The sequence below is a fragment of the Falco cherrug genome, chromosome 3 (genome assembly GCF_023634085.1).
Source record: "Falco cherrug isolate bFalChe1 chromosome 3, bFalChe1.pri, whole genome shotgun sequence".
In the NCBI taxonomy this organism is placed as follows: domain Eukaryota; kingdom Metazoa; phylum Chordata; class Aves; order Falconiformes; family Falconidae; genus Falco; species Falco cherrug.
The window spans coordinates 78057382-78076227 of record NC_073699.1 but is presented as its reverse complement, the minus strand read 5'-3'; the positions used below and the strand labels follow the sequence as shown (position 1 = coordinate 78076227).

Genomic DNA, 18846 nt, shown 5'->3' with positions numbered 1-18846 from the left:
TTACTTGGTTTACTGGGGTAGTGTTCAGGTCCCGTATTAGGGCATCTCTACAAATCATCAGTTTTATGCACCTTCATCTACAGGTTTTCTGTGGTTGAACTTTCATTAATTCCCTTGATGAATTCTTGTACTTAATATAAACTTGGAGCACAGGCAAAACTTGCATGTCTTTGTCATACTTGGAGCAGTTACGTAACATTGGATTTGTCTTGCTGAACTCGTGTTTAGCTAAAATTACATCAAGTCAGTTGATGGAACTGATTCCTGAAGGAATATTCATGTGTATTTTTTTTCCTAGTACTACCATAACTTTTATACATAGTTCTTAGAGTACTGGCATGTAGAATTAATCGGGTCATTCTTAGAAATAATAAAAAATTGGAAGAAAGCTTGTATGATGTATTCTAGAATTTACTGTATTGTGAAAGTACTGATACTGATAATTGTCCAGACACTTAGTAACATTTGTGACTTAGTAACTGTCACAAATACTCAAAGGAAAGGATGTTGTCTTATACAACCAGTAGTTTGATGAAATTCCGATAAGGAGTTGTATATTACATGCTTCAAAAGACTCAGTGTGGAGACAGGCTGTTTAATGACTGACCTCAAATATGTGCTAATAGCAAGTGTATGGATGAATTATGCTGCTGGGGTGGGGTGATCGGTGCTGAGGTGTCTCTGCCTGGGGTGTTAAGTATTCCTGATGCTGCAGTTGTGCCAAACCACTTAGGTGTCACTCAAGGTACTTCACATTTCAGTGTCTGTAGTGGTTTTTTTTTTACTATCTATTGTTATGATTATTGGAGAACAGATTCTGTAGTTCACTGATCTTTTGTTCATTGATAAGTAAAACGATGAGAAAAGATTAATAGAATACCTTTAACTTAAGTGACAACTGCAATGAAATAACAAAAGACTTGTGTTTTGACAGATAAGCAGAGGTCTACAATGACAACAGAACAGTTTCTTTTCCACTCTGTTGTTGGTTAAATATGTCTTTAAATATTTTTGATGTTTTTTTGCTGGCAGTATCTTGTGCTGTGCTGCTGCTGAAAATCAGCAAAACCAATAGTTAGTTTTGAAATATATGAGTTCCCTGATGGAAAGCTGGTGCTGGTACAAAGGAGACTGACAATAGTATCATCACCCCTTTAGGCCACAGCCTGTGTTAGCATTGGCTGATGCTGATCATGAGTCTGCATTTTTTTAATTTCATAGTTGATTTATGGAATAAATAATTGGGGGGATACTCTTTCAGTACTTCATTTGTGGTAAATGTCTTACGTGAAAAACTTAGCACAGGTTGGATTTTTATTCTAGAAAAGTGTGGCTTTTTTACTGTGGTACTTGTGGCAGTTTCATAATTGCTTCAAAGTAACTTGTGTGCATTAACTTTTGCGATAATGTTGCCACATCACGTAAGTATTTTACAGAGACCTTTCGAATTAGGGAGAATTTTGTAAAGCCTTGAAAAGTGTGCGCAGAGGGAAATGATACTGCTTCGGCTAGATTTTGGATGTATGAAATGTAACACTCAAAGCTAAATATTTAATTACTTAGCAGTCATAAGCTTACTCAGTATTTAAGTAGTTTAGTACAACTAATTCATTAATGGGAATATATCAGTCATTCCCAAAATGCAGCTGGTGGGCCCATTAAAACTATTTAATTTTGTCTGTCCATAAAGGGATTGCCTTACAGGTGAGTGTTTTTTTAAATTAAGTAGTGGCATTATACATGCAGTTTTGTTGTGTAAGCCTGTGTAAGAGAAACCTTTGAAGGAACCAAGGAACCTACTTGAAGAGGGTCTTCTGAGATGGAGGCTGTTGACTTAATTTTGTTTGCAAATTGGTTATGTTCTCTCGCATACATCTCTTGCTCCCTAGTTGCAGGATTCTTTGCAGCTCTAGGGGTTTGTTGTTTGTGTGTGCTGTTTAGAAATGAAAAACTTCAGTTCTGTAATTCAAAGCATCAGCCAGCCATCTAGAATGAATAGTAAGTGCTTGTTCAGTAGGCTCCATGTGATTCTTGCTGTACTGACTTAAAATAAAGTGAAATTGCTAAATATTTGAGTTTGGTAATATGGGACTTCTTAATTTAAGCTCCAGTTAGTTGTCTGTAATACCTTCTTTTCCTGTCAGCTCATTTTCTGCTAGCTTTTCCAGGTCTGCTCGGGCACTTGTTAGGTATTTACATCCCAGTGATGTTTTAGTAGTTGTTGTGTTGTATCTTGAAACCTAATTTCAAATTCAGGTATCTGTTTCCTCAGGGCCTGACATGGCATCTCATAGATAGTCAGTCCTAGAAACTGATGCTGAACACACACTCCACCCCCCTTAATCACTTGACCTCTTGGTTCGACTCTCATCTGTCACCCCACCCATGTTGCACTGATGAGTGTCATCACTGCAAAGTTTATACAAGTTAGCAGAACCATTGTATATTGTCTTTTAGACAGCTGCAATTGTGTAAGTACATCTGGGCTGCTACAGAGTGACATATTTGTAGCACAACTCTGCCAGTTTACCTGCTGTTCCAGTTTATTGTGTGTGAACTTTTTTGTTTATTTTGGTGTGTTGAAGTCATTCAGCCACACAAGAAGTGAATATTTTTGCTTATTTATGGCTGTCTATCTACAGCTTCTACTGCTGGGTCATATGCTAGTGTTTGAGTCCTCATAGCTGTTGGCGTTGATGCAATACAGTTTTCTGAAGCTAGTGCTTGTGGTGGCAGTTGCTCAATGCTGCTGCAAATTGGAATATATCTTAGTAGGCAAATTGAGAAGGCCTAGCAATGTTGAAACCAAATTTGAAAGCAGTACTACATGTGAATTACTCTGATACTCACTCAGCTGTTTTGGAGCAGAACCGCAGCCAAAAGTGGTAGAAATACATTGCCCTGCAGATGTGAAGTGAATTTCAGGAAACTAGTCCCTGATTTAAAGCAATTATTTTCTGTACGATGTAGTATAATTTTTTTGCCAAGAGAAGGAGCCTTTCTCTACTGGTAGTTGTAAGATTATTTTACTTACGTGGTATAGTGTCATTGGCCAGTGTGATAATACTTGAGAGAATAAATGCTCTATTTTATTTAAAAGAAACAAAACTATGGCTTACTGGTTAGTAGGTGTTCTTGAGGAGGCCAGTAAGATACTTAAGACAGATGTGATTGTGGATACCTTCCTGCTTATGCCCATGAATCTTCTCATTTGTGCAAAAACATTTGGAGATCAGCCAACAGCAGGCAAAACTTCAGTTTTGAAGTTGACTCAAGTTAGAGAAATGTATTTGCTACATACATGATTTGACCTGCAGTCAGGAGCAACATATTAGCAATACAAGAATCTTTCACTTAAAATAGTCACATTTGGGCTGCATAATCTAGCCTGACTAGTTGACTCTCTAATACTAGTCTTGAAAGAATGCAGTGTGTACAAATCCTTATTCATTTATTGCTGTACTACTCGTGTCCTGGTATCTTACCAGTACCTGTGTGTCTTTCACCATTCTGTTTTTGAATACTTTAGTGTCTTTTCTATTGTGAAACTGTTGTTGTTGTCAACTCGTATCTATTTTGGCATTGTACCAGCCAGGTGAGGCAGTGAAAGAAATTGTTTTTTTCTGTTAACGTAATTCAAGATACGCTAAGTGCAGTGGGAAGCTTCTGCAGAGTAATTGTGTTGGAATGGTTTCCTTGGTTTGTGACCAACTTTCTTGCATCCCGATGGCAATTTAATACTGATGGCCTCTTTCCCAGCAGTGGCTGTGTGCTGTGTTCCCTTTGTCTACTAGCCTCCAAACTCAAAGTCAAGATACTTGGACCCTCAAACATGCTATAGGTAATCTTATTCTCCTCTTTGAAAAGGAAATAACATCAGTTCTCAAACCTTGGTAAAATTCCCCAGGAGAATCAGTTGACAGCAATGTTGAACGCTTAGCTTAACTTTTTCATAATAGGAGGTTAATAAATGTTAAGATTCTTAATTGCTTGTTGTACAACATGCCTTTTATGGATTATATTATCTTTGAATTGTCCTTTCTGGTGGTAGCCTCTCAAGTAACTTTTTACAGATACCCTTTCAGTTATGTTAGCAAAGATGCTGCACTTAATCAGCTTGCATAAAAATTGAGGTTGCCTCTCAGTGTGAAGGATCAGTGATCTTGCAGTCAAGTTTCAGTGCTGCTTGACTTAAAAAAGATGAGTTGTGTCTTGTAATAAGGAGCTTGAAATCTTGTCAGGTGTTTACAAAGTTGTCCTGTAACTTCTCTTGCAAAGACACGAAGCATGCTATCACACAGGAAGTGTCCCAGGGATTGTGGGAGAAGTGTCGACATTCTGCTGCATGTAGGTAAACTAACGTAATTTGAACGCAATTGAGCCAAATCTTTATTTGAATCCATATTAGAGAGCTTCAGTAAAAAAGGAACTGTTCAGTGCTAATAACTGTTGTAGGATTTTAACCTACTGATAACCATTTTCTCGAAATCTGTTAAATTATATTCTCATTCAAGGTCAGCTAGTGTAGCAGAGCAGGCCTGTAGAAGATTAAAGGCTGATACATGTTTTCAGATGGGTCAATAGTCTGTAATCTTAGAGTGGGATGTAAGAAATATATGTTTCTCTGCTTTCTTCCTGTATGCCTGAGAGAGGGTGAAATTCCATGAATATCTGCAGTGTATTCACTGGTATTTAAATATGTCAGATACATTTTTGGGACAGACTTAGTTTCTGTTGCAAGATGCCAATCCCAGTTAGTCTCGTCAGAAAAAAACCCCACATTGTGGATGCTTTAAGAGTAACCTGCTTACCTTATACCAAGCAGCATTGTTGACCTGTTAAAATATTTCAGAATCCAGCACTTCAGGGAGCTGCTTTGGTGACTGCTGTGGTGGGTAAATGGTAAATCTAACTGTAACAAGCAGAAGAGTTATGTGAATGCTGCACAGAGCTTCTGAAAAGATGACTCGGTCCAACATGGATGCTTTCTTAGCAGTTTTTTGTTTGTAGACTGTATTGTTAGTGTGCCAGAGATGCTGTGGGTTAGCTGCTTCTAACACTATATACTCTGGCAGCATGTGCCTTTCAGATCCTGCTTTAACTTAAGATCTTACATTTTTTTTCTTTCATTTTTTTTCTGACTTTGAGTGCTTTTACTAATAGCCTTGGCATATGTTGAGGAGATGTTTTAAATAGTTAAACTGTTCTTTGATCCATTTTGGTGCTCTAAGATATATCAAAGTCCAGGGCTGAAATTTAATGTCACCGATACTGAAAAGAGATACTGTAAACAAGTAAGTTTTTTCAGAATAGATCTATCTGTTCTAAAATTTAATTTTGTATTTTAGGCTTCAATAGTTAATTTACAGCCGTAGTAGCAATAAAACACTGAGGGTTTTTGTAGCTGAGTTGTCAACCTCGGTTGCTAAAGGTTACGTTGCACTTTAGTCTGATGTGTAAGGCAGGCAGTAGTAGGCCAGCATGTAACTCCTGAAGATTTGTGAAGTGAAAGGGAACACTTCTTCAGGCTAGGCATAATTTTTAGCTTTGGGATTTTATAGAGCCTGATTGCAGCAAGAGGAGTGAAATGCTACTTCACAGTATTCTTTGTGAACATAAGGGCAGAATATGAGTTGAATTTTTAACTAAAGCCAACAGATAGCTTAATAGTATTTTGAGGATTTTTTTTTCGTTATATGCAGCATTGTTTCTGTTGAACTGTAGTAGGAAGCTGAAAAGGTAATACTAGAGGAAATAAGCTTGAAAGTGATTTTCTGGGTTTTAGCATGCTTTTTCCAAACATGGTATATTGATCTGTTAACTGTAGTGAATATATAAAGTCTAGCCTTTGTGAGAGTCAATATCATGTGACTTCATGACGCTGCATACATCTCCTGTCTTTACCAGCTCTGCTGATTTGGTTACTTGTTCTGCTGATTTGGTTACTTGTTGGAAGTACAGAAGTTGAGGTATGTCATAAATGAGTTACAACGCTGAGGATTAAAACATGGCGCTTTTTCTGTGAGGTGGATGGACAAGGATCTATCCTGCATGCAGTTCAGGGGGTGTAGTATGGGGAACAGCCTGCTCATTAGATTTTTGAATCCTAATTCTGGGCTCATTTAGGAAATGGGAGAGGGGAACAGAGTCATCTTTGGTAAATACTAAGTAATTTTCATGCACATATGAGACAAGGTGTGTTTTCTGAGATTGTCTCTTTAAATCAAAGCTTTCTATGTGTCAGAACTATGATTTACTTGAAACATGAGTGGATGTGTTGCTATATTGTCAGTCAGTTTTTAATATAGAAATAAAGTAGGATAAGTTTATAAAATCTACGTTTTAGTCTAGCCAGATTTTGACCCAAATAGATGAATTTCCTGGGTGTTTGCATGTAATGACTTCACTGTTTGGAGCAGACTTTTAATAGATCCATCTTGTGTCCAGCACTTGCAAACTAATTCTTTTTTGCCACTTTTTAGTTTGCTTTGACTCTAAGAGATAGGTGCATTTTTACTTTTAATGCAGTGTCTTGTTTCTTTTTTTTCCCCCTGCTTAATCCAGAACTCTCAACTTGTTGGATATATCTGTCCGAGAGGATGGGAAAAATTCAATACTTGAAGGGGAAAATCCTTCAGAGGAGTCTTTTCTGTAGCGCACATTTTATTCTCAAAAACATTTGCTTTGAATGGAAGTATATCAACATTTAATATTCTGTATGTATGTGAGGGTGGTGGTTCTGCATGTTTGAGAGCTTGGAGTAGATATTAACAAAGCTAAATCATATTGGCAACTAAGCACAAGTTTTAAGAAATCTTAGGTTGGCTTTACCACAGTGTTGCTGTCCTTGAGAGGGCAGAAAACATTTAAATCCTGTCTTTCAAGAGAAACCTCTTTTTAAAGTCAGAGCATACATACTGAGGTTGTGTGGTTGTAACTGATATTGAAAGTTTTTCCTGGTGTTAACACAGGGTTAGAAGTGTTACAAGAGTTGCAGCTCTAAAAAACCTGTAGACTAATGAAGATTAGATGAAATGTGATGTTAAATGAAAATACCTGAGTAGGAACACTTAGAAAACATGAAATAGATTTTTAAAAACATCTTGTAAATTGAAAGCTTGTAATCTATTGTATGTTAGTGGGAATGGTGCAGAATGTGTAAGATGCTTGGAGAAGAGAGATATCACAGCAGCCTGAAAGTGTTTTTTTGAAATGTTTTCTTGATATTACGGCTGCAGGCACATGAATGATTTAATTTTTAGGAGATAAAGCAGGGGACTGTCACCATGATATAGGAAGATTGACTGGGGATTGACTGCTCATTTTGCTCACATATGAGAATGAAGGGTGGTTATATGACTGAGTGAAATTCAAACCAAAAGGAGGAGGTTCTTCACGTGAGTGATTGTGGATCTGTGAAGCTCCTTGTCTCGGAGAACTTCATGGGTGTAAGAAATTTGTGCAGGCTCAAAGGGAAGCTGAAGCACTTGGAAGAAATCGTTGAAGGCTACCAAACCCGTAGATCACATAAGGCTCAGGAAGACACCTGAAAATAGCTGGGGCTGAGGAATATTTTGGAATATCATGGTTTTCTCTGTTTTATTTTTTGAGAGTGTGCTAGAGGAAACTAGTGTCATATTATGAAGGAGGAAGAATCTAAGCAAAGTTACAGCAGAAAGGAGAGAAAGCCAGTAGGTGACTGGAGTCTGTTCATGTTTTTAAATAGAAAATTTGAGTGAAAAGTTGTAAGCAGTAATGAGAATAGGAAAAACATATTTTATTTGAGGTTTTGTGTTTAGTGTAAATGTGCATAAATAAGTGTTAGATGGAGGAACTAAATTTTCTAATTATTCTTGTGTATCACTCTTTTTATTAGCAAAACCAAATAGGAAGCTGACATTCCTGTACTTGGCCAATGATGTCATACAGAACAGCAAAAGGAAAGGACCAGAATTTACAAAAGACTTTGCTCCAGTAATAGTGGAGGCTTTTAAGCATGTTTCAAGGTACAGTAAACTTATGTGCAGTGTCCTTCATCATACTGTATTCAAGGGGTGTTTAGAGAAGTCCTTAGTTCATCTCTTCTGACCCAGACAGTCCTTGTATGCTATTTCTGTACTTCAGGTCTTGTTAATTTAATTTAATTCAGTGTTCCTTTGATCTTGGGTATTCTTAATGCTGTTTGACGAAGTTAAATAGTAAACTCATCTGCATGCAGTCCCTGTTGCCTTAGAAAACTTAGCTATACCTTAAATTAAGATTTGCTTTTAGTCTGTGTTTATATGCTATAACAGGTTAATATGTTTCATTACTGGTGTTGCATGATCTGCTTTTCCCCAGCAGCCATTAGATCCTTATTTTTACATGGGATGCAGGTGTTGAAGCAACACAAACCTATTTGCAGTGTTTGCATAACAGGGTTACAGACCTACAGATTTACAGGTTGAGCAAGCAAACAGAAAAAAAGAATTGGTTGTTGGCCTTTTTTTCTTTTTATGTGCTTGCTAACTCATCTTGAACTGGCCTTTGCTTTCTTTTCTTAAAACATGATGATTTTGTTATTTTATGAGATTATTGGACTTCTGGATACTTTGATATCGCTAAGGTATGCCGAGGTTCTTCCACAAAAGATAACCATATGGCTGTGCTGTACTTCTACCTACTGCTGATTTTTTGCTTTTTTCCTTGTAACAGTGAGTCTGATGAGAGTTGTAAGAAACACCTTGGCCGAGTGCTCTCTATCTGGGAAGAAAGGTCTGTTTATGAAAATGATGTATTAGAACAACTTAGGCAAGCGTTGTGTAAGTATTTTGTGTGTGTATGAAGATTCAGTCTCTTGTTTGAAATACTATTTCCCTGACTCCTCTGTTTTCATTTAGATGGAGAGAGGAAGGTGAGGAAGCGCACATATGAACAGATAAAAGTTGATGAAAATAACTGTTCACCTCGAAGTTCTCCCACTGACCCTCCACAGGTAGAAGCAGTTTATAAAATTCTGTATTTGCATATGTTTTGATATAGAAATTTTCAGTTACTCTTGGTTTTGAATGTTCCCTGTTTTTCTTTTTAATGAGGTACTGTTTCTGAGCAAGGATGAAACCCGAAACCTTTCTCGCAGCACTTTAGGTTACAAATGGAACATGTTGTAACTTTGTTTGACACTGTATGAACTATATATCCAGCTTTGTCCACATCAGACTTTCAGCATTAGTTTCTATGTTTTAGGTTCTCATTTGTTTCCAGGGTGGTAACAAATAACACATGTATTAGAATAAGATTGTTATCAATTTATCAGTAAAATATTTCTCAGTATTGCAATCCTGGTGGTTGGGAAAAGTTCTTACTACTTTGCGTTGTTATGGCTTTTATAATTCTTGTGGGGGTTTTGTTATGGTATTGCCCCATCTCAAAAGGCTTTTTATTATGGCAAGGGATGACTGTCCTCAAATAATCATAATTTAGTATGTTTCTCTGTAACAGACATCTGGGCTTCTATGAACGTCAGCCCTACTTCCAAAAGAAGTGCAGTGATCTAGTCTGATGCAATAGTGAAGCAAAACTACAAGTAAAATAATTTCAAAAATGTATAGTAAAATGAAAGGTACTGTAAAATATTCACTACTGTCAAAAATAAAAGATTTATAAGTAGTCCTATATCAAGAAATTAAATGAAAAATCTATTTTAGGAAGGTGACCTTTAAAACTGGGAACGCTGCAATGTTGTTCTGAGAATTAATGGCTTGGTTTTCTTTTGCTTTCAGTCTGAGAGGGGTAGAATGTTGCTATAATGCTGATAGCATAAATTATGTTAAAGTTACCATCAAATTGTTTCCATAAGCTTATTGTGAAATACTGTTTTGTACTAGAATTAAACTAGTTCTCAATCTTGCATGCTTTTTTCAGACCACAGATCTCATTAGAGCATTACAAGAACTAGAAAACGCTGCCTCTGGGGATGCAGCAGTTCATCAGAGAATAGCTTCTTTGCCTATAGAGGTCCAAGATGTGTCCCTGTTAGACAGAATAACAGGTGAGGGTTGGGGACCCAGTAACTGAAATGCTGTTCTGAGAAATTAACAATATATAATGAAATCATGCTTTACTTGTTTTTCTCTGCTTGCTTTTTTAGATAAGGAATCTGGAGAGCAACTTTCCAAAATGGTAGATGATGCATGTATGTTGCTGGCGGATTACAATGGCAGGTTGGCAGCTGAAATAGATGATAGAAAACAGCTAACTCGAATGTTGTCAGACTTTCTCCGTTGTCAAAAAGAATTCCTTGCAGAGAAAGAACATAAGCTGGAAGTGCGTAATTTTTTGTTTTAGTCCATTCTTCACTAAAGCTTGTTCTTGCATATGTTTTTAGTTTGCCTAAACAACTTTTCTCTCCAAAGGTAAATATTTAATTGCCACTGTTAAGTCTTTGCTTCCAGCACGCTATTAACAAAATTTCTTTTGGTTCTAGTGCTCTAAATCTATTAAACCAGCTCAACATTAGGTAATGTCGGAACTGTAATCACTTCAGTGTGTGTCTTTCTGGTTTTTAGCCTATTCAGTCTTCATTATATGTACAGACTTAGTTTTAGTAGTGCAGGTAGCAAGTCTTACCTTGAATGGTACAAACTTAATTCTTCATGGGGTGATTTTTTTTTTTTTCTCGTTCATTCATTGTTGTAAGTCTTAGCTACCTATTACATGGTTTAGTAATAATCCTGTTAGTGAATAGGATGATCTTTCTGGAATTCATAGGTTTGTGAAGCCATTTAAAGGATAAGAATTTCATTACTGGTTTCAGTACAAGTTTTTAACCTGAATCAAGCATTCATTAAACCCAGTACAATGTAGTTTTAGCTTCTACAGCCTCTTAACGCAGCTGGTTAGCAGTACAGGCACCATTAGGACAGGACAAATGATTAATAAAAGAAGGATGTGGAGCAAACAGCTCATTGTGAGCAAATGATCCCCTAAGTTATTCTGTTCTTTGCTATTACCAGTAATCTGTTTTCCCTTCCTGCCATGTAATACTGTCAAGTCTCCTGTTGAACATCCCATATATTCTAAATAGGTCCATAATTTCATGTACATTGCTTCCCAAATCCCTTGTCTCAGCTTTGAGACAGAGGTGCCAGCAATAACTTGGGTATTACAGTAATAGAACTGAAGCTGCATCCTTTTGCAAGGACTGATAGCTGAGCAGTTGCAATGCCCTGTAACTGCAGCATATGCATACAGGGTGCATAAATTAATTGCTTTTCAGGTTTTCACCATGTAGGCCTATCAAGAATATTGTCTTCATTCAGTTGTTTCTTTACCCTTCTGTAACTTCAGTTACAGATTTTGTGGTCTTTGTTCTGGAAAATGCTGTTCACAATGTATCTGAGGTGATCACTCAAATCAGTTGTGCAATATTTCCTGACTTCCTTCTTTTGCCCTATGCCTCACAGAAAAATATTTGATGAAGGTTCTTCCTATCAGCTTCACTGTGTTTATCCTGTGGAAAGAATATCAGCCATCTTCATTAAGATAGATGGTATGCATGGTAGTGCTGAGTGCAGTAGCAACTGATCCAACTGCACAATGGAACCTGGAAGATTAAAGAACAGGAAGCCTTAAGCTTTTTGTCACCTGTCCTACCTTCCCTCTGTGTGTGTGTGTAATGTGTTTGAAGGACAATTCCCTACCACTGTAGGACTGATTGAGACACTTCTTTATGTTGAGCATTACCAGCAATTAGACCCTGTTTAAGTGTAGTAGACCACTGGGATAGTGGGTTGCTCGGAAGCCAGTGACTTAGTCCTTAAGACAGATTTATACTTATGTACAAACAAGAGAGCTAAAATTTTCAGAAACTACAAATGAAGTGCATCTGTGAACAGGTTCTACCTTTGTTGATTGCTTTCAACAAATACAAATCATTTTGATTTCCTAATATTACTAGGTTTAAGAGTTCATGACTGCAAGAGAAAGCATTGCTTATTCCCAGGCTGTCATGATTCTTAAAACTGGATTTCTTGGCTGAATTATTTAAACTGTTAAAGAATATCATTCTAATACAGCACGCTTCCAGTTTCAGACTAGTTTCAGAGGCTGGTCTTTAGAAAGCAGGAGGTGGTCTACAGTGTCTGTAGCAGTGTTTTAAACAGATGAAGTCCTAGGATGTTGAGGTATGCTGGTTTTAGGAATGTTTTTAGGCTGATCAGTATGGGTATAAATGCAGGTTACTAGTAAAGGAAATTACAAGCCAAGATGGTGTCAACCCAGGGTACTAAAAGTTCTATGAGTCAAGAGGTTGTAAAGAACAAGAACCTTAAATCCAAGTTTCTGAAGTTGTATTAAGATGAGTGAAGTGACTTTATGCTTACTACCAGTAGTGCCTTTTGGTTTGGGAGGTCTAGGCTGATAAACATTCTGAAATTTTGACATGTAAGTTGAGGACATTTTCATGATACTTGTAGGGTCAGCTGACTTAGGTAGGTAGGTTGGTTGGCTGTTTTTAACAAACAGCTGTCTTCTAATGTAAATATCAAATACCTGTAGCCGGATGCATTTTTTTTCTGAAGCAAGGACTCTGCTAATCCTCCGTTGGGACAGTCTTAGGGAATAGCATACCTCAAGTTGAGCCTTGCTTCTTGACTTCTCATTTGAAACAGCACTGGGAAAGAGCTTGTCACCCAGTTCTTTGAGATTGTATTTCCTAAACTGTCTGTCCCTAGGTTTTGCTGCTCAAGCTTAATTTCTGGTGAAATTTGTTTGAGACAAGCTTGTTGCCTTTGTTAGACTTCTGGCTATCCACATTTTTGAGTATAACATGGTCTCTGTGTTGTAACATACAGAGTCTTCATTTCTTCTCGAATTAGCATCATCAATCTGAGTATATTGCTGAGATCCTACATTAATGATCTGTCAAACACCCAGATATAGTAAGAAGCAAGTTGTAGTCTTAGTGGAATCTGGAAAAGTTACCTGCTGTTGACCTGGTTTAATAGTATTAGTATTTGAATTCTCAGATAATTCTTGCTAACTTTAAACTTTAGATGGGAGCTTTAGACCAAAATGTGCAGATCATTTATCTTCTGAGGAAAATTTACAGGTAAGTAACTTTGAATAACCAATCTTTCCATGAGTAGGTTTTTAAGAGTAAGAGTTTCTCTAATAGTTATTTCTAAACAGAAGTGCATGATTCCCATCAAAATCAAGGTAATGTACGCATTAAATCTTGACAATTTTGTCAACAGAAAAATATGAGCTATCATGTCTGCACCAAAAGCTAACGTATTGTTTATTAGGTGGCTTTCATAAGTCTGCTCTGGGTAAGTAGTGTCATCTTTAACTCTTAAATTGTTTTCTTTAACATCTGTCTAGCTTCTGTTGCAGGTGGTGGACATGGACCTATCTTCTAATGATGTCACCATCCATTAGTACACACATCCTGCTAAAAATAAATTTAAGAATCAAAATCTTGTATTGTCTGTTGTTTTTGAAAACTGAAGAGGAATTCTGTAACTACTCATACCAAACCTCTGCTATTTTCATCTATATTCTCACAAATGTTACTGAGTTTATGCCTGAGATGCATAAGTATTTATCCAGTGTCATTCCTTTTTCGTGAAGATTAAAAATTTCACAAGATTGTTCCTAAAACTCACAAGTCCTTTTGGTTAAATCATTTGAAATTCCAAATGCAGAAGTTTGGGTGTCACTTGCATTGAAGCTGCCATTACCAAAAGGAAAGAGCTGTGCAAACAAGACTTACAGACTTTGCTTTTTAACTTACACTCTAGCTATTGGGTTTACATGAACATCAGAAATGAGAAGTGATGGATGTAGAACTTGTCCTTCACAAGCACAATAAAGAACTTTATTAATAAATATACATCTATTTTACATTTTACGTAAGTAACAGAGCGAATGTATCTTATAATTGCTCATATGCCCCTTTAAAGCCCCCCCTCAAATTTAGGGTCATCCCAAAGAATTTTTTCCCTTAATCTTTGTAAGTTTTAAAGTAGTATAAATAGTTAAGGTTCAGTGTACTGTAGCTGTATCTGGAAACTTGTATACGTTTTATAGGCAGATATTATTCTATCTGTAGAGAAAATGCAAATTTTTGCAGAAAGATTATTGTAGGAATCCTTTTTTCTCAGAACTTTGAGGACTAATATAATTTCCTGTTTTCTGCTACTTTGGCTGACTTTTCCCTCCCTGCTTCCTCATTGTGTCCACCTCCTACCATCCTGCCCATCCCCTAGTTTTGGAACAGAAATGTTGATCTCGCTGACGGCTTATAAAAAGAGCTTTTTGTTATGCAGGAACAGAGAATCAGGTATACATAAATTTATATTCAGCTGCGCTTATCTCCTTTTGATAAAGACTGTCCTGTAGACGTTCTAGAACTAACATGGCCTTAAAAGTATAAGGATGACATGAACAAGAGAAATACTTCATTTACTGTTTTTTTTTTTTATATTGCTTTGCTTTTGCCTGTTCTGCAGTTTCATTGACTACAGAGTAAACAGACTCTTACTGAATCTCAAATAAAAGCTTTGATAGTTTGAAATCTTAAGGACTTATTAACGAGTGTGGGCAGGGGAACATGACCTTCTTCCAGAAAAGCAAGATGGCCTCCTCACCTTCATTTTGATGCTAGGGAAAAACAGCATTGCTACACTTAGATGGCCTAGTTTCTTACGTAGTGTTTCTGTCAACTTACCACTGTAGATTGGGGAACATCTTGTCACTAAATCCAAATTTTTATGAAGGAAATGTTACTCTGGGAGGTGTGCTGTGTTTTAGCAGCTTTCATTTAATTAAGACACTTTTATTGATGTTGCTGTGTTGTATTCCTTATTTTCTACAGTTTTATGAACAGTATTCATATCCTTACACTCAGACATCTGGTTATAATTGCTTGTGGTTTCTTAGCATGTTGCGAGAGTATTGTATGTTCAGTGTACTTTTATTTTGTTATTGAGCTTTATAGCTCAATATAGCTTGACTTGTCCTCCTAAAGGGTTTTGTTTTGTCATGGGATTTTATGGGTAAACAGCGAGCAGTTAGTTATCCTGGTCTATGGCTCTGGAGTCAAAGGCTTCGGGCCCCCCCTCCCCCTCCAAGTTACAGCTTACATGTTTTCAAATGCAGGCAAAAATGTCAAGCAGAGAATTTAAGGATGACAGTGGTATAACAGGCCTCTTGTGTTTAGGTTTTGTTTCTTAATGCAAGACTGCATTGATACTATTGTCTGCTGTTTCCCTCCACTATGCCCTTTGTGTTATCACAGGGTGTAGTGCTTTCCTTGCTGGTTTTCTCTTTTCTTTAGATGCCTTATACTTACCTAGCACCTTTGTATGCCAGCTTCTTTCAGTGCCAGATGAACTTAAGGTAATACATTTAGTCATGCCTCATACTTTTCTTCAAGTCCATTTAAAATAATTGGGATTAATTTCTTCATAACCTTACAGCTGAGCAGCTGAAATGTTTTACTGAGCTTTGGTTGAAGTTGAGGAAGGTTGATTTGTAGCGTGAATCCTATGCTGCTTTTTGTTCTGGGTGGAGTTTGCAGCATTGTAGGTTATCTACAACTCCCTAAATGGGGCAGCCCCACATTAACTCAAGTTAATCTTGACTTAGAACTGTGCTGCCTGCTACTAACAGTGTAATGATTACAGAACCAGTAGCTGGGAAATATCAGGAAGTATGCAATAAGCTTCATCTGTACTCATGAAGACTGTTAAGTATTTAAGATCGTCTGATAGGTGCTTTGCAGCAAAAGACTCCCTGTAAGCAGTGATGCCAAACAGACCCTGTTGTGCAGCCTCGACATTATGAACCACCACATTCATTTCTGTTCAGGATTACAGCTTCAGAAATTCAAGCTGGGTTGATGGTGCTTCCATTTCAGGGACTATATGACTTCTAGTCAAAGAGGTGTTTGAATTGATCCAGATATTCTTGAGCTGAAAGAATAATGACTGTACGTCTTTTCAAAAGGGAGGGGAGAGCCTTTGCCAGATTTTTTTTTTTCTTTTGTGGGCCAGTTTCAAGTAACTTTCACTGTTTTTGAGAAAAATGTATTTAGGTTTTAAGTGTTGGGAGGGAAATGTAGGCTAAGGATCTCTAATGAACGATTTTTCTTCATTGTAGTTCTCCCCATCCTACCCTGTACGAAATGGAATATAATTCAGAAACGGGCTGTCAAGCGTAGAGATTTCTTTACATAGGTTCAAAGCTCTTGCTCATAGGTTGGCTTTGAATGACCATTTGAGATGCATTGTGTAGTGTAAATACACTTTTCATCTGAAGGTTGAGTTGCACGGTGCAAGTCCTTTAGTGAATAGTTACTGGCGGGTTTGTGTTTTTAAAAAATAAAACCCAAACAAAACCAGCCCCCACCCCCAAAAAAACGCCAAATGAACTGAACTTCAGTAAGCTCAGTAGTTTGCATTATCTACCTGAAGAGGACTGGAGAGAATTAAGCAATCACTGCAGTACTCCTCTTTCCTTAAGGTTTATTAAGGTAGAAGTTAGAGAATGTGGGAGGGGTGTTTAAAATGAGACGCAGGTTGCTTCTCTTATCTGCAATAAAGTAGTCTTGCTAAGCATGCTTACAGGTTGCTAACCCATCTTTTAAAATGTGGTTGTTCTTTTGTTTCTATGAGTATTTTTGTCAGTGACAGGAGATACAGTTGTAAAGGTTAGGTTTTGTAGAAGTCATTTGCTGAATTAGTGGAGAACAGCAGACCTTATGTCAAAGACAGCAAAGTCAGATGGTCAGCGCATTTTGTTCCTTTGTGCCGTACCAGTTTTATATGAGAATAATGCTTATTTGCCCCATTTCTTTTAACAAGCTTAAAAGCTCTTTTTATTTGAGCAATAAATACCCCTTTTTTATATTGTGACTTAACAACTGCAGCTTCAGATACAATACAGTTTCTCAGCTTGTATCTGGGAGTATTAGACTTCAGAGCTCTTGTTGTCATTCAGAGCAACAGAAACACTTGAATACTGCTTTCTAAATTGAATTACTGGATATTTCAGTATAAATCCTGGCTTTTCTAATAGATTGGGCACGTTGTAGGTTGTATTTTGCTCATCCTTGTAAAATAAGGATAACCTTTTGCTTCAGTTCATCATGTTTTAAAGCATTATTTGTCACACTGAAAATGCTTTGGTTTTGAAACAGGGTAATAAAAATGTTACAACTTTTGTATTTATACATTTTTTTATCATTTTTACCCTGCTCTGTGAAGGGTGGGGGTTTTTAACCTTCACTCTGCAACTTACCCATTACATTTTATTTGAAAAGAGGAAATAAAAAACCACCCAACAAGATACTGGGTACTTTAATCCAATAGCCTTGAGGGTACCTTTTTGAATTCCTAGTTCTAAAAATACTGAGAGAAGATACTGGTCTTGTTTAGGTAGGATTTCTGTTGTTTGTGAGACTTTTAGACAGAATTTTTCTGTCTTGTTGCAAGCCAAAAACTTCATACTGTTAACCAAAACAAATGGACCTATTTGTGTCATCCCGGAAGAACGAGTTTTGCAGGTATGTAATGGATTTGGGTTTTGTGCAAACAAACATCTGAGATGGTGGGAAATTGGAAGCAGAATAATAGGTGTCTGTCTAGAACGTCTTAAGCTTTTGGACAGCTCTAGATTGGCAGTTGACTTCATCAGACACTTTCTGCAGCAGATGTTCCCTTTGCTTTGATCAGATGTTTGTTGAAAGAAAAAAAACCAACACCCCAAACAACTGGATATAAGAAATTGATGTAAGAACTGGATGTAAGAAATACTGAAACTGTAGGGCCTATTTATGCCAGTAGTAGCAATGTAGTTTTTCAAGTTAAGACTATCCCTTTTCTACAGCCTTTAATTTCCAAGAGTAAATTTGTTGCTGTCAGACTTCTTAAAATCCTGATGCTTGTGTTGCTAGTCTTATTAAATTTTAAGAACTTTTTTTTTTTAATCTGTATTGTGAATACAAAGTCAGCAGAACTGTAAACGTTGCTTGTATCCCTCCTGCAACTGGAAACTTGCTTTTGGAATTATTTCTTGAAGCAACTGTAAATTCTAAATAGAAATGTAAGGCTACGCTGGAATGACAGGTAGTAACTACACAGACTAAAACATTGGGCTTTCTCACTCTGAGAGTTACAAAAGAAACATTTGTAATCTAGTTTCTCTTCCATGCAATGTTCAGTTTCTTTTTTGAGAAGGGAAAGGAAGCTATCAGCTCTGTGGCACAATTTGAGATTAATTGTATAAACCAAATAGAAATCTGTTGGTTTAGCTAATGTCTTCTGGTAGTTTCATTTAACAGGAAAATAAGCCCATGTGGATTCAAAGATAATTGTGTTCAGCTCAAATGCTGTGCTCTTTAGTGTTCTCTTTAAATTGTCCTAACTACAGCCTGTGTTGTTAGGCTGATACTCAAAATGTACTTGGAATTTTTTTTTTTGCCACCGTTAAGGTCTAGAAATCTTAATAAAATTTTTGGTCCACCAAGCTTCTATATGAAGTCAGAAGGTCACACCACACTCAAGTTATTCTTTACTTTGACATATACTGGTAGTTAAATACTTTTGTTGCATTTTTGATGATAATTTGGCTGGTTGGTTGGAAAGGCTGGCGAGAATCTGACAGAAGAAAGAAGATAAATGGCTAGAACATCAGCTTGCTTTTACTCTCAGCCTTGCTGAAACAAAACAAAGCAAATTTCATTCTATCTCATTTATGAATTTTCAGTGTTTCTACTTAAAACCAGTGTAGTGTAACACAGTGGCATAAAATCTGATGATTTGTGGACAGGGCTGATACCTTTCTGAAGAATTTGAATATGCA

General features: G+C 36.9%; 1 protein-coding gene across 3 annotated transcripts in view; it reads left to right on the top strand.

Annotated features, from left to right (window-relative positions):
• Positions 1-18846, top strand: part of RPRD1A (regulation of nuclear pre-mRNA domain containing 1A) — a 43174-nt gene that overhangs the window by 3287 nt on the left and 21041 nt on the right. The window contains exons 2-7 of one of the 3 annotated variants that reach the window (XM_055703536.1): positions 7877-8006; positions 8695-8801; positions 8880-8974; positions 9904-10030; positions 10130-10305; positions 13375-18186. In XM_055703536.1, the coding sequence (XP_055559511.1) occupies positions 7877-8006; positions 8695-8801; positions 8880-8974; positions 9904-10030; positions 10130-10305; positions 13375-13419 (680 nt within the window). In that variant the 3' untranslated portion in view covers positions 13420-18186. Of the gene's footprint in view, positions 1-7876; positions 8007-8694; positions 8802-8879; positions 8975-9903; positions 10031-10129; positions 10306-13362; positions 18187-18846 lie in introns of those variants that run through there. The other 2 variants (XM_055703535.1, XM_055703534.1) reach the window with 2 other exon arrangements.